Source organism: Camelus bactrianus, unplaced genomic scaffold (genome assembly GCF_048773025.1).
Source record: "Camelus bactrianus isolate YW-2024 breed Bactrian camel unplaced genomic scaffold, ASM4877302v1 HiC_scaffold_53, whole genome shotgun sequence".
Taxonomy (NCBI): Eukaryota; Metazoa; Chordata; class Mammalia; order Artiodactyla; family Camelidae; genus Camelus; species Camelus bactrianus.
Genome location: NW_027413970.1, coordinates 84,987 through 110,436, shown reverse-complemented (window position 1 = coordinate 110,436; position 25,450 = coordinate 84,987). Strand labels below are relative to the sequence as shown.

The 25,450-nt window shown below is 37.9% G+C and overlaps 1 protein-coding gene across 1 annotated transcript; it reads right to left on the bottom strand.

Annotated features, from left to right (window-relative positions):
- Positions 1-344: 344 nt before the first annotated feature.
- On the bottom strand, positions 345-25,450 carry LOC141576962 (guanylate-binding protein 6-like). The gene is made up of 11 exons (XM_074360298.1): positions 25,277-25,450; positions 17,170-17,386; positions 16,244-16,371; positions 10,843-10,952; positions 10,447-10,643; positions 8,861-9,110; positions 7,832-8,105; positions 6,909-7,121; positions 5,881-5,983; positions 5,345-5,538; positions 345-4,379 (listed from the first exon to the last, which is right to left on the bottom strand). The coding sequence occupies exons 2-11, from the start codon at positions 17,357-17,359 to the stop codon at positions 4,152-4,154; spliced, it is 1,887 nt and encodes a 628-aa protein (XP_074216399.1). The 5' UTR covers positions 17,360-17,386; positions 25,277-25,450; the 3' UTR covers positions 345-4,151.

Here is a 25,450-nt window from a genome sequence, read left to right as displayed (position 1 = left end):
ATGATGATTGTAACATCTATGTGAATTTACTTAATTCCATTATATTGTACACTTTAAATAGATAAAATAGTAAATACTTGTGCATGTTTCATCAAAATAAAATAATTAGGTACTTTAAGTGGAAGGGAAATACAACTTGATTGACTGCATTTTCTATATTAATGGACAGTCAGCAGGGACAGAGAGAGATTGGGGCCTTAGACCAAATATATCAGGGGAGGAATTCATTACTCATGTTTGATCAGGGACTGTTTCCTGGGCCAAGAGTGGGCACCATATTCAATGCAGTCTGGGACCAATGTCCACAAAACAGTGGGCCACTTGTCCACAAAAACAGTGGTCAGAGAAAAAGATCACATTATCTGAAGTAAAAGAGATTCCATCCAAATAACACGGTTGAGTAGCACAACCACACTTCCATGGAAAAAGAGAGACAAGGAAGAACATTCCAGAGTTGACATATCAGTCCTAGTAGAGTCATAGAAACAGAATCCACTTTAGTTTGTTTAAATATAATAAATTTATACGGGTGATAGAGGAATAGAGATCAAAGAACACAAAATTCTTCATCAAAGCCTTTAGATTTTTGCCTATTGGTAATAGGAGGGATATTTATTACCCTTTGAAAAGATAAACAAATGCCACACTTATTCATTCATCCAACTATTAATCTATTTATTCATTGTTTCAATCACCATGCACGCTGGGTTTTACCTTACTTTAATGTTATCATATTTGGTCCTTAGGGCTCTATAATACAAAACTATATCCCCAGGCAAGATGCACTAGTTTGAAAGCAAACTTAAAAAAATGATTATTTGGTTGCTACTTAGATTCTTGGTCACTACACATAAGATACACACACACACACACACACATATACATACATACATACATACACACATATACACACACACACACGTATATGCATATATATAATTACAATATTTATTTCTGCCTAAATAACATTATGTAAGGTCCATACATGGTGTAAGCTGCATGAGGATAAGATCTTTATTTTTCTCTCTTTACATAATCCAGAACAATGGCAGGGAGGACATAAGAATTTAGCAAATAGTGTAAATAATTAGAACTAAGCATTCCTTAATGAGGATTAGAATAGATATGTGAATAAACTGTTAACTACTTTTTAAAGCCTTTTTATTTTTCTAAGTGATTATTATAAGTCAGTTTTATTATTTTTTATTGAAAGGAAATAGAAACAGTATTTCAAAGAAACATCTGCACTGATGTTTATTGCAGCATTAGCCACAATAGCCAAGAAATGAAAACAGCCTAAATGCCCATCAACACCAGAATGGATACAAAAGATGTGACACATATACATATACATATACACAAGGGAATATTATTCAGTCACAAGGAAGGAAGATATCCTGCCATTTGCAACATCAACGGGCCTTGAGCACATTATGCTGTGAGATAGGTCAGAGAAAGACAAGTACACTGTGATATCACTTACATGTCGATTCTAAAAAAGGCAAGACTTCTCTTTGCTCTTCAATTCAGGGTGTGTCTAGTCCAGGGGATTTGAACATCCGCTTAAGTCAAGCTCTCAGTGGGGACAAATATACAGATACTTCTGTAGAATAGTTTGCTTTTCCACTAAACCCCACAATATATTGGTCACATATTCATTATTATATGGTTTCTTCTTTAAAAGGCAAAGCCATTCATTCCTCCTTCTGAACACCTGAAGCCATGGCTAGATGGAATCATTTAAAGTCTCCAGTGGAGATGAGTTAACATCCTCACAGAGATACAGAGACTGTGTGCATAAGGTCACAGAGGGGGAGACTGTAATGAAAGATTTTCTTCTGCTCCTCTGGCCCTTAAGTCAACTTAGAGACTTTAATCTAATATTTAAAATCCAAACAATCTATTACCTCAGAACTTTGGAGTGTTCATGGAATTCTGGCAATTGAAAACAATCACACATGTGTCAGCTTTTTGTTTTTTCCAGAAGTTTCTACTAAGTACTATCTGTGCCAAAACATACACTATGAAGATATACAGAAAAAAAATACATATAATGGTGTCTGTCTTCAGATGAACTTTACTTTTATTTGAAAACAAATACTAGACCAAGTTAGTTGCACCTGGGCCAAGACAGCATTTATTACCATGATGCCATGTGCATCTCTAACAGGGAAACTGTGATGTCTTTTCAGGATCTGAACACCACTGTTAGCTTGGATTCTGATTCTGAGAGTCCTTGAAATGTTTGGGCATTCTCATTTCCCAGCACACATATCCAAGTACATTTCCAGAACTCCCCTAGGAGAGGGACTGTGAAAATCATTATCATTTATCCTCATCCCAGAGTTTAAAGGTCCTTTCTTTTAGAATCCTGCCCTCCCCTCCAGGTGACAGTTCCATCATCTGAAATTGGTTCAGATCAAGGCTAGTGATTATAACCTTTTATCTATGCTACCTCTCAGTCTCCTATAAATATCCTTGATTCCATTTAATTGTTTCCTCCCCATTCCTTTTTTCTCTACAGACACCTTGTTTTATTTGCCATCTTCAGACTTTTCTCTGGTCAGGACTGCTGGCTGTCACTCCAACCGTATTATAGACTGAATGTTTGAATGTGTTCTCCAAAGTCCATTTGAGGAAACCCCAACTCCCAATGTCCCAATGTGCTTGGAAGTGGGGATTGGTGGGATTAGATAATGAGTGTGGGGCCTTCATGAATCTAATTAGTGCCCATATAACACAGAATCATAAGATTCATTCTCTCTCTCTCTCTTTGCCATGTGAGGACACAGTAAGAACCTTGTCATCTGTAAAGCTGGAAGAGGACCCTTACCAAGAAAATAACAATGCTGGCACACTGATTTTGACTTACAGTCTCCATAACTGGGAGAAATAAATGTTTGTTTTTTAAGCCATACAGTCTATGGTAATTTGCTATAGCAGCCTGAGCTAAGACAAACCACAATGCTCATTACTCTCATTATATGTACTTGGATTCTGATGTTTAAATGCCAACACCTGGCCTCTGTGTGTCTGGGTTTATCATTCCCCAGTACTGTCAAGGCATCCATTTCTGCAGTGGTGAATAACCCCTTCTGTACTTGCCTGCAGCAGAGATGCCACCACTGAAATTAAGGATGATGAGAATTCCTCTCAGCAGTGAATATTCTTAATGTTTGGCAATTTGTTTCTAAACAACTTAAAAGTGTAATTCAAACCTATGAAGTAAAGGTTACTCTTGCTGAGATTTCAAGGGGTAACAGGAAAGTACATACCTTATTTTTGAGGCAAATATAAGGGATTAAAAACCAAGGCCAAAGTGAAAACAAGATTAGGATGCAAATTTTATTTTCTAGTATTTTGATCTTAGTCTTAGACCCCTTACTGAGCAGATTATGTCATTTCTAGAAGCAATGAGCAATTCCATTTATTCACATTCAATTTACTATTTTAAATATTACTATTATACTTTGCTTTCTTTGTTATTTGAGAAATGATAACACAAGCTATCTTTGCAAAATTGAAGAGATAGGGTATATAATGAAAATCATGTGTCCTTTCCATCCCTGATGTCAAGCTGTTCTCGCCAGGAAGAACCAATGATACCAATTTCTAATGAATCTTCCAGAAATGTTCTATATATACATATGTATGAGTGCCCATAATAATTGCCTTTTTTTATGGTGAACACTTTATACTAACTGTTTTGTGCCTCATTTTTTCACTCTACAACATATCTTCCAGATTGTTCTATACTTACACAAATAGAGCTCCACTATCTATTTACTAGCAATCTAGTATTCTAGTCTATGTGCATGCAAAATATATATTACCAAATTACATAGATGAGCATTAAGTGGTTTCCAATCTTTTGCCATTAGAAGCGAAGCCTCAGTGAACCTCTTGTATGTATGTACATATACATATATATGATTTTGCACACATATATATATTTCCTAAAAGTAAATATGCTATATCAAAGTGTCCATGCATTTATTCTATCTAATGTGGGCCAGACATCAATATTCTCTAGAAGCCACTTTTTATATTTAAAGCATTTCTGAATGAATGTGAAAAGCATGGACATCAGAAATAGGCCAGAGCATATACATGTATAATATATTATATATCTGATTCCTTTACAAGGAGAGCTACTTCTTTTTAAATAGTGAGCCCACTCCTTTCACAACATTACCAAGAATGTTAGCTGGGGCAGGCAATAATGAAGCGATTCTTTTGCCAAGGTTGTCCAAGGCTTGTGCAAGCAAGGTACTATCATCATTTTTAGTATCAACAATCCTCTTTCTCAAACGATTTATCTCTGCATTCATCTCCTCACATTTCTTTCTAAATCCTTCAGTACGCAGATCTTCTTGGACCTTAAAAAAAAAGTGAGGAAGGAAGTAAAACTTTTTAAATCCCCCATTTATTTAAGGATTTCATTTTGTCAAACTTTAAAACTTTGTCAGACTATCTTTGTATTAATTCCTAAAATTGTTCTCTCTTAATCATGAAAGAAGACTCTTGTAACAAGGAATATTTCCTGGTTTGGACCTAAATATTAAGAGAAAGTGTAGTTTACAGCCTTAATAATATTCATATACCATAAGGTTTGGTCAGGAGGCTAAGCCTGACATGAGGACAAATGTAATATGTTCCAGTCAAAAAATGCAAGTGAGAGTTAGCCTTGGTCTGACTGCACTAATTCTCAGTCCCTCTCAGGATGGTACTGTCACCCATATTATAGAAATCTGTTATAAACACATGGTCACAAAATTATAGGAATCTCTTATAAATCATGTTCAGATGGACAATGAGAGAAATCCCTCCAAGCCACATGATAGCTTGGGGATCTGTCCACAACTGGAGGCAATGCAGCAAGTGTAAAATCTATCATTTCCCTGTGTTTTTAAGCCTGGACATTTCTAGTAGTTTTATGTCAGTACAGATCTACCTCAGGGCCTTGGGCTGAGCAGGGCTCCTGGTAAAAGGTAGTGATCTTGGTAGAGCATACTAGTTGTTGCTCATATTAAACAGTAGTTGGAATATCTGTTCAATCAAGCCCTGTGAGGTAATTTTAAAATTCCTAAAATGGCTATTAAACCCTATTTATATTATCTGAGGGCTTGGAGTGGGGGCCATACTCATCCTGAACTCTCCAAAGTCTACTTACAGAGCAGAACACAAAGGTTTTGGAAGGATTCAAAATCTTCAGTGTTTTAATAAATCATAAGCAGTAGATGCACTGGTGATCCCTGCATGATCTTGCTGTAACCCTCACCCATCCCTTCCTGAGGAACCAGGGCAGGCTATCAAGCTCTACTACTACCACAGCCTGATTCACCTTCAGCTGATGCTCCAACATCTTATTCTGCTCTCTCAGCAGGTTTTCTCTTTCCCTCACCAGCTTCTCCATCAGCTGGACTATGTGTTCCTGGAGACTCCTATTCTGAGCCTCCACCTGCTGCTGCTGCTCCTGCAGTTTCTGTTTCAGCAGCTCCTGTTCCTTCTCAGCTGTCTCCTTCCTGGCCCACTCCTCTGCCCCAGGGAGGTTTTAGAGAGGAAAGAAAATAAGGTAAGGAATGACCTCCACCCTCCTGAGCTCAGAGACAGAACCAAATTGAAGAGAGAGGTAGGAAATCTCTGAAGTCCACCCACACCCCATGTCCACACCATTAACAGCACACTTCAGAATGTGAGGGGAAAGACTCTGTCTGTCTGGCATCCAACCACAGTTCCCTTTGCTGTTTCCAGATGCAGCAGGGTTGTTCCACAGAAAGGAAGGAAGCTCCTTGTATTGGGAAAGTCTTGCTCTCACACCTGTCAGAGGGCACTGCAAGAATCTACCCATCTCACTGTGAGCCTAACCCTACCCCGTACCTGCTATGGCCTTCTCCCCATCAGTGAGGGTTTTATCTGCCTGCAGGATGGATTTCTCTATTGCCACCTGTGACTGCAGAAAGCTCTGGAGGACCTCATTTGCCTGAGGAACCAAGAAGGAGCACAGAACTTAGATTTCCAAAAGAAGATAAGTACTGCCAAGACAAGTATGTCCATGTAACTTTTACTTCATGTTTAATATTCCATAATGGTTCCTTACAAGTCCAAGCTCCTTAGAGTGACCTATCTCCCTCCAGTCTCTTGCCCAGTGCTACTTCTTCCTCCACACTCTAGATTCCAGCTAGTCAGAACAATGTTCAGTACTGAAAACCCAAAATCTCTGGTGCTTTTACATACCTGCCTTCCCAATGTGAAATATTGCCTCAAGTTCTGCTGCTGTTCTCTTCTGCCACTAGCTGATTATAACTTTAGACAACTTATTTTAACCTACCTATGCTTCTCAGTTCAGATTTTTAAAATGTTGATAATGAGAGTAAATGCTTCTTAATGCTATTTGAAAGATTAAATTAAAGAGTCTAGGGAAAGAGCTTAATATTTTGGCTATAGGAAACAACAGTTCAATATATGTTTGTTGCATTATTATTGTTGTTGTTTTTTATTATTATGATTGTTTCTACTACCTAAGTAGCTCTTTCCTGAGTGTTATAACTTTGTATGTAATTGTCTACGTAGTTTACTTCCTGCCTCACTTGTAGTCATCCTTGGATACAAAGACTGACTTGTAAATTGTCAGTGCTCAACACATTAAATATCATGTTGTTGAGTAAAAAAAAAAATGAATAATTTCTGTTCTGTCTCTTGTGGATTTAAGAAATCTGTACTCATGGTTGGGAGTTGACATTTCTACTCTCTTCAGGAATAAATAACATGCAGTGGACCTTAAGAGCCAAAGCTATTCAAATAGCCCCTGCTCTCTCTTTATGCATGCATGGAGCTGTGCTCTCAGATTTTCAGGAGACCCCTTTGACTCTATTCTGTAGGTTCCCCATGTTTCCCTCATTCCTCACCTTCACTCCTTTCTTGGGCACTTGATGATATTCCCTTTCAATAATTTCCTTTGCTTTCCTGTAGAGTTCATGACCTCCAGGAACAGAGAAAGTTCCTGCTGAGATACTTTCCATTAGTGTCTTTGAAATCTGATCAAGTTTATTCTGGCAGTATTTGATTGATATCTCTTCATTCTGCATCAAGAAATCCTCTTTCTTATTCTTTATGATTTCCTGAAGGGTAAAAAGATAGATGGATGTCACCAGAAGCAAGGCACAGAGGAGGTAAATTTCCAAAGTATCTGGTAGAAGGATTGGTCTAACTGTGGTCCTCATGAGACCTCCAACATGGGGTGTTGGAGGACATGTAATAAAACAGCAGTCATAATATTTGATTTACTCACAGCTCTGAAAACTCTGGAAGACCATGGGAAAGTTCCCTAACCTCCTTTTGGGTATTTCATCTGAGCTGTTGGAGTTGCATTACCTAATCTCTGTGGTTCCTTGAAGCTGCCACATTCAGTGATTCTATCTGTCTTCAATGATACATTCAAAAAGGAGCAACCGAAGCTGAAAGTGGCCTGAGATGTGGATCTGAAAAGAGAAATTTTGGCTCCCAAGCATAGGAGTGTGTTCACAGAAAAAGAAACCAGGTAAAGAATGTCTTTTGGGTGTTCTGGACAGGCTTGGAATCCACAGAAGTATTTATTTCAAGAGGATCTCTATACTGATTTTGCATTGAAGGTCAAAGAGAGTTCCAGATAAACTGCCTAAGGTCTGGCAGTAAAAAAAGAAGGAAATGTAGTCCTTTGAAACTCTGTCCCTCATAAGGACACGGACTACTTTATCCCTGAGTAAGAGATGAGCCATAGGACCAGTAACAGCACTTCTAGGCTTCATTCTTCAAGGGGAGGGGACATATGGTAAACACTAAGACAGATTACCACAAGATTCTTCTGGAACTCCTGCTTGTCATCCTTGAAGGAGTGCTCCATGAAGACTGCAGTGGCTTCCCTCTCACAGGCAACATGCACCTCCAGCAGCTCCTGCAGTGTGTCTGTGGGAAAGCTCACTCTCTGGGCCATCTGCTTGCTGTAGTGGTTGGCTGCCTTCTGAATGGCAGCTGAGTTCTCCAGCTGGGCCAGAGTTGTCACTGCGTTCTCCAAGCAAGGTACTGCTCCGCTATTGATAGTGTCCACATAGGTCACAACAAGAGTCCTCAGCCCTGAAGAAGCAAGGAAATTTAGGGGCTAAATATCAAGTTATCAGTCAATGGCTCCAGGATTCTGAGACTACACTTCTAGGGTCATATACACATGCACACACACAAACACACACATGCACCCCTACATTCTTCTACTATTATTGCCTTCATTTTCCTACCGACTCTTCATTTTTATGGTTTTCCAGGCCACAGAACTAAAAATCTTAATATCTATTTCTATCTAACATACTAGGGACTACCTGGAAAATACAATTTCTCACTTTAAAAATTGAAAACAATATAGATTTCATAGGTAGACATATGAGGGAAGGTGTACCATGCTTAATTTATTCCTAATTCTGAGGCTTTGAATGGATTTTCAGTGATTTATGGGCTAATATTTATTTTTGGACCACTCTAAATTCTCAAAATATATTTTGAATTCTCCTTGTGAAGAACACTTACTGTATAGGACTTCCTTTGAAAACATGGAGTATTCTGTTTTTATACCAAGGGAGTGATTTCATTCTAAGTGAAGGATGTTTTCAGATAAGTGGAAGCCACAGATATCAGTGACAAAAATTGCAATTTGGGGGAGGGATTTGTTAAGCCCCCAAAGTGAGATAATTATAAAGTATACAGATTTCTTCATGGAGTATAAATATCTGTAAAATCAGAATTCTTTGTAGAATCAAACAAAAATACTAGAAAACTCATTATATAAAGTATTCAGCATGTATCAGTCCCCACGGAAATGGGAAAAAGAGACTCAATTTTCCCAGTGACCATGATTCCTTCTGTGAGGGTCTTGGTCCTTGCATCAGCGAAGATGTAAGAACAGAAATTTTTTGTTTGCTCCTGGAATTTAGGATCTAGTTGGTCTTCAGATACCATCCCAATATTGGCTAGAATTTCTTTGTCATTTGTTGGCCGGTCAAAGACAAAACACTTCCGTCTTGGAAAGAATTGCCTGATACACTCTCTGGGTAGATTGGATGTTTGGGCTTTAGGATTCTTCCCTGAGGACAGAAAAACAGGGATTAAAGTGTGGAGAGTCTTGAGGCAAGGGGGCTACAGGTGCTTCCAGCAGGGATTTGTGTGTCTTTGCCATCTTCTACACATAGAACTCCTTTAGCATAGATAGTCAGTAATTCTTTGCACATCAGACTTACACCAATGATATAACTGTTGAGAAATTTAGGGAGAAATCTGATACAGTAAAGGAAACCTATGGCTGGTCTCTCCAGACCTGCACAGAGTAGAGTGGTTGTCTATTAGGTGTCTACTGAACTAGCAGCTAAAAGGATGAACGGTCAAATGAAACTTTCTACTCAACTCGACCTCATGTAGGAATTGAGCAGTGGAACCAAAAAGAAGAGCTAAAAACAAGGGATCATGGGCAATAATTGGAATATTAGGAATGACACCCTCATTATTTAAGGAAAACTGTTTTGATGCTAAAAATAATTGATGCAGTGTTATCTATTTTTTTTTTTAGCAAAAACCTCTGAAGGGTAAATGCACCTGAAATGTAATTTTAAGGTATCATCACTAATCTATAAACTCTTTGAGGTAAAGGATTATATCTGTTCCTCTCCTGCCAGCCAATTTCTCAATAGGTGTTTTGAGAAAGCATAAATAGAAGCATGAAATTAAGAATGAATAAATTGGAATTGATATTTTTCTCAAGGTTTCGATAGACACACATCCTTGTAGATGTAACCAACGAAAATAATTTATTACCTTGTAATTAAATCATGGGTAAACATGTAGTAATTAAGAGAAAGCTATGATGTGGAAGGTAAAATGAATGTTCTTATAAATAGTATTATTGAAAAGGCATAGATTGTAAAGACAGTCACTTCTTCAGGTTTATTTACAGCATACAATCATTTTGTAGATGATATAATTATACAGGATTAGAAAATTATATATCCCTCTTTGATAAGAATAATATGTGAAATATATATTTTGTTCATTAGATATGCTTTTCACTGCAGTTTCATGTCTAACAACTAGCTGATTAGTTGTTTTCTTCAACAGAAACAAGCAGAAGCCAAAATAGGATACACAGTGTCTAGTCTTCAGAAAGTTTCAGCACCCATTTAAATCTGAATGCTAAATTTAAAGATGTGTAAAAAACAAATTTGCTTTGAGTAATTTCACTTTACACTTTACTTTTCTTAAGTAAACTTCAACTGTATCCCCTAGATCTTTGCAACCCACTTTTCAGCCACCATTTCCACAGACATTGATTTAGTCTCAAATACAAATGCAATCACAGAGATAAGGGACAGTGTTTAGTAGATCCCACCCTCTATTGGACCATACACTGCCCAGGCCATGCTCTGATACCTGGAATCAGCTTCAGGGCATTCTCCAAGTACTTATCTTCTGTGATAGGCTGACCATGTAACTTCAGCTCCAGGGTGAAATCCCGTACAGTCCAGATAAAGTCTGGAAAGAAACTCACAAATTCTGTGGAATCTTCTACTCTATCAGGTGTTTGAGAGGACTTTGCCCTGATGAGTTTTGCGAGCTCTGTCACATAACTAGGACTTGGTTAAGGAAAAGAAACACACTACCAACAATTCCCAAATTTCTCGAATATAAAAGCATTATAAACACTCTCTTTTGCCATGGGTCCCCTCTGCTCCACCCAAGGAAATTAAATGACAGGGAAGGAGAGACTGATTCTATCTCCATTCCCATGAATTCAGTGAAACAGTGGTTCAAGACCTGGAAGGATACTGCAGCTGCTCCAGGGCCTGGTGGTTGATGGTGCTCATGCTGTTGTAGACAAAGCTACTGCACAGAAGCACAGCCAGAGCAAAGATCCACGAATCCTTCTTAGACTCATCCTAGAAAGCACATTAGAACAAGAGAATTATAAGTATACCCATAAATTAGAAATTCTTCCATACACTTATTCAATCATGGTTTCATTTATTATTTCAGCTAACATACTCACCATGCAAAGAAATTGCTTGAAGACAGATGTAAATGAGGATATCAACTTTGACAATTACAGAGACATTTCTTGTGTTTGCAAATTTTTCATATATAAAAGGATTCTAATATTCACAGTGCTTTCTTTTTCCTCGATTTGATAAAGTAAAATAACTTATACAGAAAAACTAATACAATACCTGTTGTGCAATTAAGTATGCTGTGATGAGTGTGGGCACTTATTCATTCTACATATATTTATTAATCAGAGTCCATATAAAATATACCATATTTGGTATAACTGGGCATTTAAATTGTATCCAATCAATAAATAATTGCAGGAAGCTACTAAATATCCCCCACTGTTCTTAGATTTTAAAAAAGCAGTGCTAAAAATGAAACTTATTCCTTTCAATATGACTATTTCAAAACAGTGGGCAAACATCCATAACAGTAATTGCAACAAAGATAGCAGTATCTGTAAAAGGCTTACTCTCAGTAATGTATATAAGCAATAGAACCTATAGCTTTAACACTAAACTAAAATTTAGAAGTCTATCAAGGAAGAACAGAGCTATGAAAGTTGGAGAAAAAATATATGGTCTGAAACCTTCCTCAAAGTCTTGATCTGAATATTAAAGAACTGGTAAATGTGGAACTGAAGAAAGGAAGGAGATCCCATAGACAGAAACACCCAGAGAAACAAAATTAGAGATGGGAGAATACAGGGGTCTTGTAGTTAAAATAGAGTCATTTGAGTTGACTGGAGCTGATGGCAATTGGAGAAGTTAAGGGGAGCTTTCATGCAGCCTAATCAAGGGCCTTAAAGCCCAGGCTAATTTGTATAAATCATACCATTGTCTAAATAATGGCATAAACCAGAAATTGTTTTTATTATAAATGGCATGTAAAGTTGCTCCCAGTGCAAATGCAAAAACTGATTTATGCTGAGAAGTTTCTAAATGGGAGTTTGGGGGGATAATAGTCTATTCATTACTTTATTTCCCCAAAATCCAATTTTTAAAAATAATTAGGGTAAGAAGAAGTAGCACTTATGGCAAACAATTATTTCAACACAAGATTATATTATTTGATATATGGCTTTAAAAATAAGCACAGGAGAAGCAAGATGGTGGAGTAGAAGGATGCTTGCAGCTCACCCTCTCCCACAAATACACCAAAACTCACATCTACAGACCCACTCAGCCAACCAGATCACCTGCCGAACTCCGACAGAACATCGTCCTCTTTGAAAGATAGAGACGTCAAAAATCTGGTAGGAAAAAAGGAGAAAAAGCAAGAAGAAAAAGCAAAACTGTGTGGGATTGATCCCACTGGGAGGGATCAGCAAAGGAGGACTGGCACTTGTTTGCTGGGTCTCACCTCTTCAAAGGAGGGGCCAGTGGGATGGAGGGGGAACCTTGAAGGCTCAGATCTGCCCTGAGAACCCCTTGATCAACAGAAATGAGTTAAATGGGCACAAAGGTTCCCCACGACACCCAGCCCGAGATGTGAGTTGGCAGCTGGGGACAGGGCAGGTGGCCCGAGCTGGGCGGAGGACTGGGGTGGCTGCACTGAGGCTTACCAGGGGACTGCAGGGTTCTGTGTACCATGGCTGGGAGGGATACAGAGCAAAACAACCTCAGTCCCCCATTAATTGTGGAAAAATCAAAGCAACAAGTCTGGTGTGCCCTGGGGGGAGGGGTGCTATAGCCGTTGTCTCCTCAGACCTGTGCTGCCATTACTGGCACTTGTCATGAGAAGAGAGGCAGGGCACAGCCAAGTTTCCATATTCTCCTGGTCACAGTGCCTGGGCCAGGGTGGGGCCGAGCCCTGAATCTGCACCTGGGGGATCTGCAACCTCCTAGGCAGGACTGAGACTTGTTTACAGCTGGAGGCAGATAGGATCTTTCTGCCCTGTTCCGTCAGAGAACTCAAGCCACCAAGGCAAACAAGGAGGTGAGATTCGGCATGGAGCAGAGGTGGGGCAGTTCCGCGACCTTCCCCGAGCCCACCTTCGGAACACCAACCCGAGGCGAAGTGGGCAGCTGCACAGCAGCAGAGCGACTGTTGCCGGGAAAGAGCGGGTGGCAACCCACTTTCCTGGCAGAAATGCAGCACCTGACCACGGTGCTGGGAAAAGGCGCTATCCACCCACCTGACTCCTCTGAGTGCAGCATCTGACTGCAGCATCAGGAGGGGGAGTGACCCTGCTTACCCACTGGATAAGAGCTCAGCACATGACCCAGTGTTGGGAGGGGGTGCAATCTGCTAGCCAACAGCCACTGGGAGCAGCACAGAAGAGGGTGCCAACAGAGGGCCTCTGGAAACAGCAAGCTGACTTCATGAAATAGGACAAACATGTAAAGGCCTCTCAATAAAATCACTAAGAACACAGCATCTCCATGAGAACTAGATAACTGATACTCCTTAAGCCACAGTGCCAGAGAGATATGAACAATATGAAGAAGGAGAGGAACCACTCCCAATTAAAAGAACAAGAGAAATCCCCTGAAAGCATGATCAAGGAAGTAGACATTGATGTCCTACTAGATCAAGATTTCAAAAAAGGAGTGATCAAGGTACTGAGCAAACTAAAAGAAATAGTGTTTAGAGATATAAAATATGTCAAAAATGAAATAGAAGCTATAAAGAAGAACCAAGTAGAATTAGTAAACTCATTTGCTGAGATGAGAGCTAACCTAAAGGCTGTACTAAGCAGGCTAGATAATGCAGAGGAATGAATAATTGACCTAGAAGACAGGACAACATAAAGCACCCAATCAGAACAGCTGAGAGAAAAACAAATAAAAAAACAATGAAAACAATATAAGGGACCTAAGGGATAATACAAAGTGTGCCAATCTATGCATAATAGGGGTTCTAGAAGGGGAAGAAAGAACAAAATGGATTGAAAAGGTATTTGAAGAAATCAACTGAAAACTTCACAAGCCTAAAGGAATCAGATATCCAAGTACAGGAGGCTCAGAGGGTCCCAAACAGGAAGAATCCAAACAGACCCACAGCAAGACATATCCTAATCATGATGGCCAGAGTCAAGGATAAAGAAGTGATCCTAAAGGCAGCAAGAGTAAAACAAAGAGTGAGTTACAAGGGAACACCTCATAAGGCTCTAAGCTGATTTCTGTACACAAACACTGCAGGCCAGAAGGGAGTGTCAAGATATATTCAAAGTCCTGAATGAAAAAATAGATGCAGCCTAGGATACTTTATCCAGCAAGGCTCTCATTTAGGATAGAAGGAGACATAAATAATTTCACAGACAAGCAGAAACTAAAAGAGTTTAGCAACTGTATACCCATGCTTAAAGAAATATTGAAAGGTCTACTCTAAATAAAAAAGAAGCAGGATGCTACAAAAATGAGAAACTCATAACTGGAAAGGAGATAACTTCCATGAATTACAAAAAGAATAAACACAAAATTGTAAAAGAAGACATATAAATCATTAAGAGTGGGAGAGGGAAGCTTGGAAAGCCATTGTGGAAAACAGTATGGAGATTCCTCAAAAGACTAGGAATAGACCTAATATATGACCCAGGAATCCCTCTCCTGGGCATAAATCCAGAAGGAACTCTACTTCAAAATGACAACTGCACACCAATGCTCATAGCAGCACTATTTACAATAGCCAAGACATGGAAACAGCTTAAATGTCCATCTACAATTGACTGAGTAAAGAAGTCCTGGTATATTTATATGATGGAATACTTTTCAGCATAAAAACGGACAACATAACACCATTTGCAGCAACATGGATGTTCCTGGAGAATGTCATTCTAAGTGAAGTAAGCCAGAAAAAGGAAGAAAAATACCATATGAGATCACTCATATGAGGAATCTAAAAACAAAACAAAACATAGATACAAAACAGAAATAGACTCACAGACATAGAATACAAACTTGTGGTTGCCAAGGGGGCAGGGAGTGGGAAGAGACAGAATGGGATTTTAAAATGCAGAATAGATAAACATGATTATACTGTATAGCACAGGGAAATATAAACAAGATCTTGTGGTAACTCATAGCGAAAAAAATTGTGACAATGAATATATATATGTTCATAAATAATTGTAAAATTGTGCTCTACACTAGAATTTGACACAACATTGTTAAATGAGTATTACTCAATAAAAAATGTTAAAAAATAAACACAGACTTTCTAATTTCCGTTGAGAAAAAAGAGAGAGCTATATAAATGTAGGTACTATTTCCAAATAAGTCTCAAAGGGGGAAAAGGAGGGATAATTATTTTCATCCATTAGTAGAATGTTAAAACACCAAAAATCCATCTTAAAATGTTTCTTTTAGGACAAAAACTTACTTTTATAGAACTTGCACATTCAGAGGTGCCTCACAGATTTCCAGAACACTCTGTGAGTAGTTGATGAACTTCATCATAGAAAATGTAAACCCATCTCTTAAATCCAACCCTTAAATACACTCTTCACCTAGTAGCTAAGGAAGTGAATCAGAAATCTTTCCTCACTCACAAATTGATGTTTCTCCTCTTTCTTACTTATGCTTAACTGTAAGTTCTCAAAACGAATCAGGTGCTACCTGGATGATCTTTCAAGACTGAAGGACTTATTCTCCAGCTGTTGGGAGTGCTGGTGGAAAACAGTCTTCAGGTGTCAGCACTCTTAATTAGAAAGGCTTCTGGAGCAGGCTTTCCCTTCAAAAATGTATCAGCGCCCCTGTCCAAACTCTGGATAACTCAATAAAGCCATTCCAGCCACAGAACTCCCATGGAATTCCCAGTAACTAGGGATTGCAATGTAATTTCTTCCTCTCTCCAGCCTGCTTCTCTCCCAAATACATGGTATTAAATCTGACGGCAGATAATGTGTTTTGTCAATTGAACTAGAGACTCTTTTAGGGCAGGACCTTTACTTTGGTCACTGATATCTACAGTGCTAAGCCCAAAGGCCTGGAACTCAGCTGTTCAATAATGATTTACTAAATGTAATCAAGTCATCCACACAGTGCCAAGAATAAAAGATTGTATCTAATACACCATGATATCTTACCTAGAATTGACATTCAAACAAACCATAGTTTGCCTCATTTACTATCATTGATTTCTAGATTTTACAGATTAAAGTAGTAAAATTTGTATGATCATGGAGAGATAAGGAGAAAATTCAGAATAAAAAGGATTTAACTGTGAATTTCTGCCTTACCGTTCCCACATCCCCGAGGCCCTCAGTGTCCAGAAGGATCAGCGTATGATTTGGCTTGTGTGGATGAGGTACACACCACATCCAGATGCCCTTAGTTTCAGACTGCAATGTAGACCCTAGAGGAAAGCCTGTGAGGAGAGGGAAGAAAGCAGCATTCAGTGAGAGCAGACAGTCTAAGCAACCAGGGGGCTACAGACTCAGTTCTTTGGAATGTCAGTACCCCAGCATATGAGATGGTGCTTTCTCCATTTCCTCAAGAATATCCTACTTTGTGTGTCATCTGTTTCAAGGAGGAAGGAATATTAATTGTGATAAGGATACCACACAAGGGCTCAACATGGAGGCAAAGGGGAATCCATGAATCAGACAAAATGGAGGTCACTGATAATCATAACAAGTGTATCTTGAAAGAATGGTGAGATTCAAAGCCAGAGAGAAATGGACTGAAGACAGACATGGGAAGAGAAAAAAGTGGAAAAAATAAATCAAGATTATATTTTTTGTCGGACAAAATTATTTTTCATAAGTGAGGAGAGGTGTTAGCCACAGTAGGATATGACATACAGGAAAAATTTTTAAGATTATAGAAATTTGAACATCTTTATATGTTGATGAGAATATTCCATAAAAAAGCAAAATGTGTTTCAAGAGAGAGTAGACACAATTGCAAGAGTCAAGTGATTAAGCATGTAAAATAAGGTAGGATTGTGTGACTTGTTAGGAGAAATTTTGCTTTACAGGAATAAAACATAGAATATGGTAACAAATTAGAGTAAGATAGTGATTTAGCAGTGAGAAATAGGAGTGGAAAGTTGATTTGTTAAGAGAAGTTTGGTTCTCCCTACACATGATCAGGAACAAAAATGAAGAAGCTGAGGTATTAGCTAGAATCAAGCAACTGGCCCTTGACCAGGTACAATACTCACCATGATTCTGACCTGCAAGACGGTTCATCAAGTAGGATTTTCCCATATGATATGGTCCTACAATGGCCACCACGACCACTGGCTGAGAAATCTCACCAAGAATCTGTAGAGCTTTTTGGTTCACTGACAGCACTTCATTGACACTTTCCAGCAGACAAACGGGGTCCATCAATTTGGGTCCGGATGCCATGGCAACCTAAAAACCTAGAAGAGCTTCCTAGTGGAAATCAGATTATAAAGTAATTCTCTAACTCAGACTTATACAAAGCATCCATCAATTTAGAATAGGGTAAGTAAGACTTCTGTGTTTTCCATGAGACAAAATGTAACCTAGAATTAGCATACCGCAGAGGTTTTCCCCCATCATTCCCTCAAGTCTCTCATGATGTTGGTAGTGAAATAATATATTATCACTCTCCGAAGTGTTACTTCAAAATAGTAATATAATTAAAGTTATTGTTATGATGCACTGAAGTCCTACAATATACAAAGCCTTTTGATAATAACTTTCATATCCAGCTAAACTGATATTCACAAGAGGCTGAAAGTTACAAAATAATATAACTACTTTGGAAATGAGGTAAATGGTTCTCACAAAGGCTGAGTGAATGTCATTGAGCAAGGATTAAAAATCTACATACTTGAGCAAAATGACAGACTAGCGAGCTCTAAGCTCTTGTTTCCCCAAGGAGACATCAAAAACAACCAAAATACTGGCTAGAATAAACTTACAGTAGTTCCATAAAACAGTCAAAGGTCCAAAGCAACTAACCAAATACCAAATCAAGAAGAGCCTCATTGAAAATGGTAGGAAATTCTGTGGTGTTTTTGTTGCCCTTGGTCCCCATTGTGGTAAAGTCTTTGAGAAACTGGCAACTCATTTTCCACTTCTCTCCCCTGATTCAGAGAGAGGGAATTTTATAATTTTCTAACCTGTCAGGGCTGCCTCTTCAGGTCTTTGTTTCACATCAAATGAATCTCAAGGAAGGGTGGCAGAGGGGTAGGTGGTGGTATAACTTGGATATCAGGTGGAAAGAAGCAGCAGGCATTTCTCAAGAATAATGTGGAGACAGCTCCACAGATGCCTAGAGCAAGAGGTTACCAGTGAATATATAAAATAGACTATATAAGGCATCAATCGAGTTTCCAATTCCTTTCTTCAAACTAAACAGGGCAGAGAAGACTGCATTTACAATGATCTGACATCTCATGGGCTGCCTGAAAGACTGTTATCTTTTCCCCTAATTGAATCTTAGGCAGGGAGAAGCAGTGGGCATTGCTTGGGAAAGCAGCAGGGAGAATGGCCTGCAGACACCAGTGACAAGACATTATGGGTATGTGATATTGAGATTTATAATAAGAAATACATATGTGATTGTTGTCCTTATTCCTGGTATATAGCTCTTAAAACCCTATGTGATGAGAGAGATTAAATTATTTTTTCTTATAATTTTTGGTCTTTTGTCCTCAATTCCTAAAATATCTCCAGACTGATAAAGATGAAAGGAGAGTCTTTTGTTATTCATAACAAGTGTCTTTCAACCACATCTGAGTTTATGTTAATGAGGTGATTTTGTAAAGCCCCTAGATCACTACAGAATGGAGTTGGTTGCTAGAGGAATCAATGTTATTAGAAAGCTGGAATATTTAGCCTGATACTCCAACCACTGGGGAGCAGAGAAGAGCTGAAAGTTGAGTTAATCACCAATGACCAATAGTTTACTCAACCATATCTAAGAAATTCTCCATTAAAAAAAAAAAACCTAACTGAAGGGGTTCAAGCCAGAGAGCTTCTGGCTTGATGAACATGTGGAGGTGGTTAGAAGGTGGCACATCCAAAGGGGTCATGGAAGCTCCACACCCTTTTCTTGATATCTTTCCCTATGCATCTATTCTATTTTGCTGTTTATAGGTTGTATCCTTTTTTAATATAAACCATTAATCTAGTAAGCAAACTATCTTTCCTGAGTTCTTAAACCATCCTAGCAAATTATTGAACCTGAGGAAGAGATGGTGGGAAACTCCAGTGTATAGCCAGTAAGTCAGGAGTACAGGTGACAACTGGGATTTGTAATTGGCATCTGAACTGAGGGGAAGTCTTGTGGGACTAAGCCTTTAACCAGTAGGGAATGAGCTAACTCTTGTCAATTAGTGTCAGAATTGCTTATTGTGAAAAAAATGTTCACATATGTGGTGACCAGAAGTAAGTATAGAGAATAGAGAGTTGAGAGGAGAAATTGAATTTTTCTTTTTCTTTTCAGTGTGGAGACACACAATAGACAATCAAAAGTTCCAAGGAGACACACTTTGGGAAATTAATATACTTAAAGAGGCACATATATGGGAAAACTGAAAAAGTAACACCCAGGCCGAGGGAAGATGCATGCTCAAAAAAGCCTAAAAATACTACAGCTTCTCCTAAGCTTCATCTCAAGCCTCAAAATCAAGGGCCAGCTTAGGGAAAGACTTCCTTGTCACAAAGCCAGTATGCAAAGAATGGGAAAGGTGACTGCTTTCATAAATGCTCTATTTTCAGGGGGTTGGAGGGCAATAACTCAGTAGTAGAGCATGTGCTTAACATGTCCAAGATCCTCAGTTCAATATCCAGTACCTCCATTTAAAATAAATAAATAGATAATTAAATATTCAATTTTTCAACAACAACAACAAAAGTCACAAGGCATACAAAATAAATGAAAATATGTCCCTTCCGAAGGAAGAAAATAAAGTTGCAAAAAACAAAAAACAACCCTGAAGAAACATATGCATTAAATGTTTTAGTCAAAGACTTTCGAACAACTTTTTAAAAACATGATTAAAAAGCTAAAGGAAAACTCAGAAAAATAACTAAAGAAAATCAGGAAAATAATATGTGAACAAAATTAGAAAATCAACAATGAGATAAAAATAATAATAAAAAAAGGAATGAAACTGAAATTCTGAAGCTGGAAAATATAATAAATAAATTTACAAATTTTCTAGAGGATTAGACTAGGGAGTATAGCTCAGGGGAAGAACATTTGAGTGCACATAAAGGGGATTAGACTTGCACAAGCAAAAAGACTCAGAAACTTGAAGACAGGACAATTGAAGTTATCAAGTCTCAGGAGCAGAAGGAAGAAATAACTTTTTAAAAATGAATATAGCCTAAGAGAATTATGAGATACTGTCAAGTAGACAGATATATGCATTATGAAAGTCCCTAAAGCAGAAGGGAGAAGCAGGACAGAGAGACTATTTGAGGAAATAATGGCTAAAAATTTCCCAATGTAATTAAATACATGAATCTACAAATGCAAGATATTCAACAGACTCCAGTAGGATAAATCATCAGAGACCAATGCTGAGGCATATTATAACCAAATTGTCAAAAGACAAAGAGAGAATCTTGAAAGCAACAAGCTGTAACTCATCACATCCAATAAGATTGCCAGTCAATTTCTCAACAAAATACTTGGAGGCCAGAAGACAGTGGAATAATATATTTAAATTGCTAAAAACTGAAAGTGAAGTGGTGGGGTGGGGGACCTGCCAATCAAGAATACTGTTTGCAGAGAAGACGGGTCAAGATGAGGGATAATAATTTCTCACAGAAAAGTGACTGAAACCTGGCTGAAGAACTTCTATACAAACAAGATTTTGAGAGATATTTCCACATAATTAGGTAGGGCAGGAGTAAATACTTCAGGTTGGGACCTGTGCACCTGGGGAAACACTAACAGGAAAAGGAAGACTGTGCAAACAGAACCTAACCCTGAGGAGTGAGTGAGTCAAGCCACAGACTGGGCATCCCAGTCCTGGGGTCCTACACGGAGGAGACAAGTCCCCTTGGCTACTTGGAGAAAGACTGAAACAGAAAGGCTGGAGAAGCCTAGACTAGAAAGAGTGAATGGGTGCTGGTTTGCCACCAGACAGATTGGAGACAGGTCTGCCCTAGCAACTAACACCTTATTATACTCTCCAGGAATATATTCTATGCAAATAACAACAAAAAGTGTACTTTTGTGGTTATATCTATATGAGATAAAAGAGAATGTATTTCAAGCACTGTTAAAAGAGACAAAGAAGGACATTATGTTAAAAGAGTCAAGTTTATCTAGAAGATAAAACGATTCTAAATATGTATACCTGAACATCAGAGTTCCAAAATATATGAAATAAACATTGACAGAATTGAGCAACAGATCACTCAACAATAATAGGACAGTTTAATACCCTACTTGTAATAATAGGTAGAAAAAACAGACAGAAGGTCAAGAACAAAATAGAGGACTTGAACAACACTATTGATTAATTGAACCTAATAGACTTATATAGAACATTCCCATTCAACAACAAGAGAACACATGTTTTCCCAGATGGGCATGGAATATTTCCAAGGATAGACCATATTTTAGGCCACAAAACAAGTCTTAACAAATTTAAAAAGGTTAAAATCATACAAAGTATCTTTTCTGAGCCCAATGAAATGAAACTGGAAATTAATAGATGGAGTAAAACTGCAAAATTTACAATTATGTGAAAACTAAACAAAACAAAATTAGGAGTAAAAATAAATTACCTCAACATAAGGAAGGCTATATGTGGAAATCACACAGCTAACATCATCCTCATAGGTAAAATATTGAAGCCTTTTCCCACCCTCCTGCCTCCCCTTTTTCAGAAGGAGGCTGCAAACTTTAGGTCAATGTTCCCACACATTTGCCCCTTCTTCCACTTGCCACTCTTCTTTTGTTTCAGGATGTCCTGAATCTTGAGAGATTTAGGTCAAAATGTTTAGCTGAGAAGGGTCAGGATTTTGCAACTTAATCCCGTAAGTGAAAATAAGACTGAAAATGTAAATATTGTTTTATATTATATTGAGAGAAATATACATATACTTAGAGAGAAAAGCAAATGTAGCAAAATGCCACCAGTGAGTAAATCTAGGTGAAAAGAATATGAGATTTCCTTGTAATTGTTTTCCAAGGCAAAATTTGACTTTAAATATTAAGTATTAAAAGCACAATTATGCCGTGGTTTTTCTGGCATATTTTTGATTGGCATTATATTAAAAGTTCCCTATAATATCTACGCATATTTCATAATCAGGTTAAATAAACATGATATTATACTCAAATGTCTCAACTATTCATTTCCATATTTATAGGTCAAGTATTCAAGATGCCTCAAATACTATCAAAAAATACTTTTTAAAAATACCAGCTTTATCAGTTACTAATGTGGCCTTAAACAAAAAGCTTCATCTAGCTAAACCTGAGTTTTTAAGATTAATTATAGGGGTAATATGAAAAAAATGGTAAGTCCAGTCTGGAGGATGTTTTTATAATAAAATTAGATAACTATAAGCTTATATATGAGCATAGCATGTGGCACAAAATGGGATTTCAGTGCATGTTTACTGAATTAGATGGTGATTTATCCAAAATAATTGCACTAAACAAATTGGGTTACACATTTGAACACAATCTGCAAACTTTAGGTTACTAAAAACAAGGTCTATATATTTTTTTTTATCAGAGCAAAGCAGCAAGGAAATTCAAACACTGCTCCAGCACCATCTCCTTTTGTCTGATTCTTCATTGTGGGAGCAAAGAATACAAAGGTAAAACAGGATCCTCTAACAGCTACGTTATAATGACTAGAATTGTCCAGTTCCCTCTTTAAAGGGAAAACTAAAGGAAGATACAGAAAAATGTGAGAGAAACTTTATAAAAACCAGGTCTGTGGAATAGAATAGAGAACACAGAAATGAACCCACAAAGATTTGGTCAACTAATCTTAGACAAAGGAGGCAAGAATATACAATGGAATAAAGACAGTCTCTTCAGCAAATGATGTTGGGAAAACTGGACAGCAGCATGTAAATCAATGAAGCTAGAACACTCCCTTACATGATACACAAAAATAAACTCAAAATGGATCAAAGATTTAAACATAAGACAAGATACAATAAACATCCTAGAAGAAAACACAGACAAAATGTTATCTGACATACATCTGAAAAATATTCTCCTAGAACAGTCTACTCAAGCAATAGAAATAAAAGCAAGAATAAACAAATGGGACCTAATGAAACTTACAAGAATCTGCACAGCAAAGGAAACCATAAGTAAAACAAAAAGACAACCAAAGTAATGGGAGAACATTTTTGCAAATATGAAACCAACAAAGGCTCGATCTCCAGAATATATAAGCAGCTCCTACAACATAATAAGAAACAAACAAACAACCCAATCGAAAAATGGGCAGAAGAGCTAAACAAGAATTCTCTAAGGAAGACATACAAATGACCAATAGGCACAAGAAAAAATGCTCAATATCACTAATTATCAGAGAAATTCAAATCAAAACTATGATGAGGTATCATCTCACAGCAGCCAGAATGGCCATCATTCAAAAGTCCACAAATGACAAATGCTGGAGAGGCTGTGGAGAAAAGGGAAACCTTCTACAATGCTGATGTGAATGCAGTTTGGTGCAGCCACTGTGGAAAACAGTATGGAGATTCCTCTAAAGACCAGGAATAGACTTAATATATGACACAGTGATCCCACTCCTGGGCATATATCTAGAAGGAACCCTACTTCAGGATGACACCTGCACCCCAATATTCATAGCAGCACTATTTACAATAGCCAAGACATGGAAACAGCTTAAATGTCCATTAACAGATGACTGGATAAAGAAGTAGTGGTATATTTATACAATGGAATACTAATCAGCCATAAAAACAAAAACATAATGCCATTTGCAGCAACATGGATGTTCCTGGAGAATGTCATTCTAAGTGAAGTAAGACAGAAAGAGAAAGAAAAATACCATATGAGACCTCTCATATGTGGAATCTAAAAAAATTTTTAAAAGAAAATAAGTACAAAATAGAGACTGACTCATAGACATAGAATACAAACTTGTGGTTGCCTAGGGGGCGGGTCGGGGGAAGGGACAGAATAGGAGTTCAAAATTTGTAGATACTGACAGGCATATGCAGAATAGATAAACAGGATTATACTGTATAACACGAGGAAATATATACAAGATCTTTTGGTAGCTCATAGTGAAAAAATGTGACAATGAATATATGTATGTTCATGTAAAATTGAAAAATTCTGCTCTATACTGGCATTTGACACATTGTAAAATGACTATAACTCAATAAAAATGTTAAAAAAAAGGCCTATGATTTCTTAGCTGTGAATTAGCCACATAATTTTTAACATCAAATTTACAAACTGCAGCTCTTCAATCCTGTTCCAGGTTGGTTTTCAAAATGGGATCTACAGGAAAAAATATCACCCGAAGGGATTGTTAAACCTAGGTTGTGTATATATAAAACATGCTACAAATGATTCCAATGTTATTATGAAAAACAAACCCACAAATGCGAGGGCGGGGTTTGAGGGAGAGGGGAAGAGAGAGAATAAGAGGGAGGAAGATGGAGCCAGAGAGACAGAAAGAGAAAGAGAGTTTTGACGTGATCATAATGTTTAACTAATAAAGATCAGGGGTGAGGGGACTAAATTTATCTCTACACAGAGATTTACAGAGCTCTCACTGTAAGCTTTCTTAAATTGACTAATAGAAATATTAAAAAGAAACTATCTCTATAGATGGCAGTTCCCTATAACCTCCTTGCCAGGGACTCTCTTATTCTCTGAATTCTAATGCCAACCCACAGAACTTGACAGAGAAAGACAGGCAGGCTCCCAGGAGGACTCTTTTAAGGAGCAGCACATCCAGGGGTACACAGTGTGCCTGGCTGTCACCTTGCAGCTGCCACTGGTCCATACAGAGAAGCTGAACTTCTCTAGAACTAAAGCCAGCCACAGACCCCTGCATGCCAGACAGCAGGCTACTTGCCCTTCTTCAGGTGTCACTTTGAATCTGAAATCAATCTTGCAAATTACTACATACAGAAGAGATAAGAAACAAAGTCCTACCAAACTATATTCAGCATCTTGTAATAACTTATAAAGAAAAAGAATATATATGAATCACTGTGCTGTACACCAGAAACTAACACAGCATTGTAAATCAACTATATTTCAATAAAAAAAAAAAAAAGAAATCAATTTTGTGCTGCACGTAAAAGACAAGGACATACCTGCTCCGCACACTGGGGGTACAAGAAATGTTCTCAGTTGCTTCTTACACTTTGCTCACTAGCTCCTCCCACCTGTCTGTCTCTTCTTCATCAAAGCTAAAAAAGAGTAAGGTGGTTCATCTCTTCTTGGTCCATCTAGTATGATAGTAATAAAACTGAAGCTGAAAGCAAAAG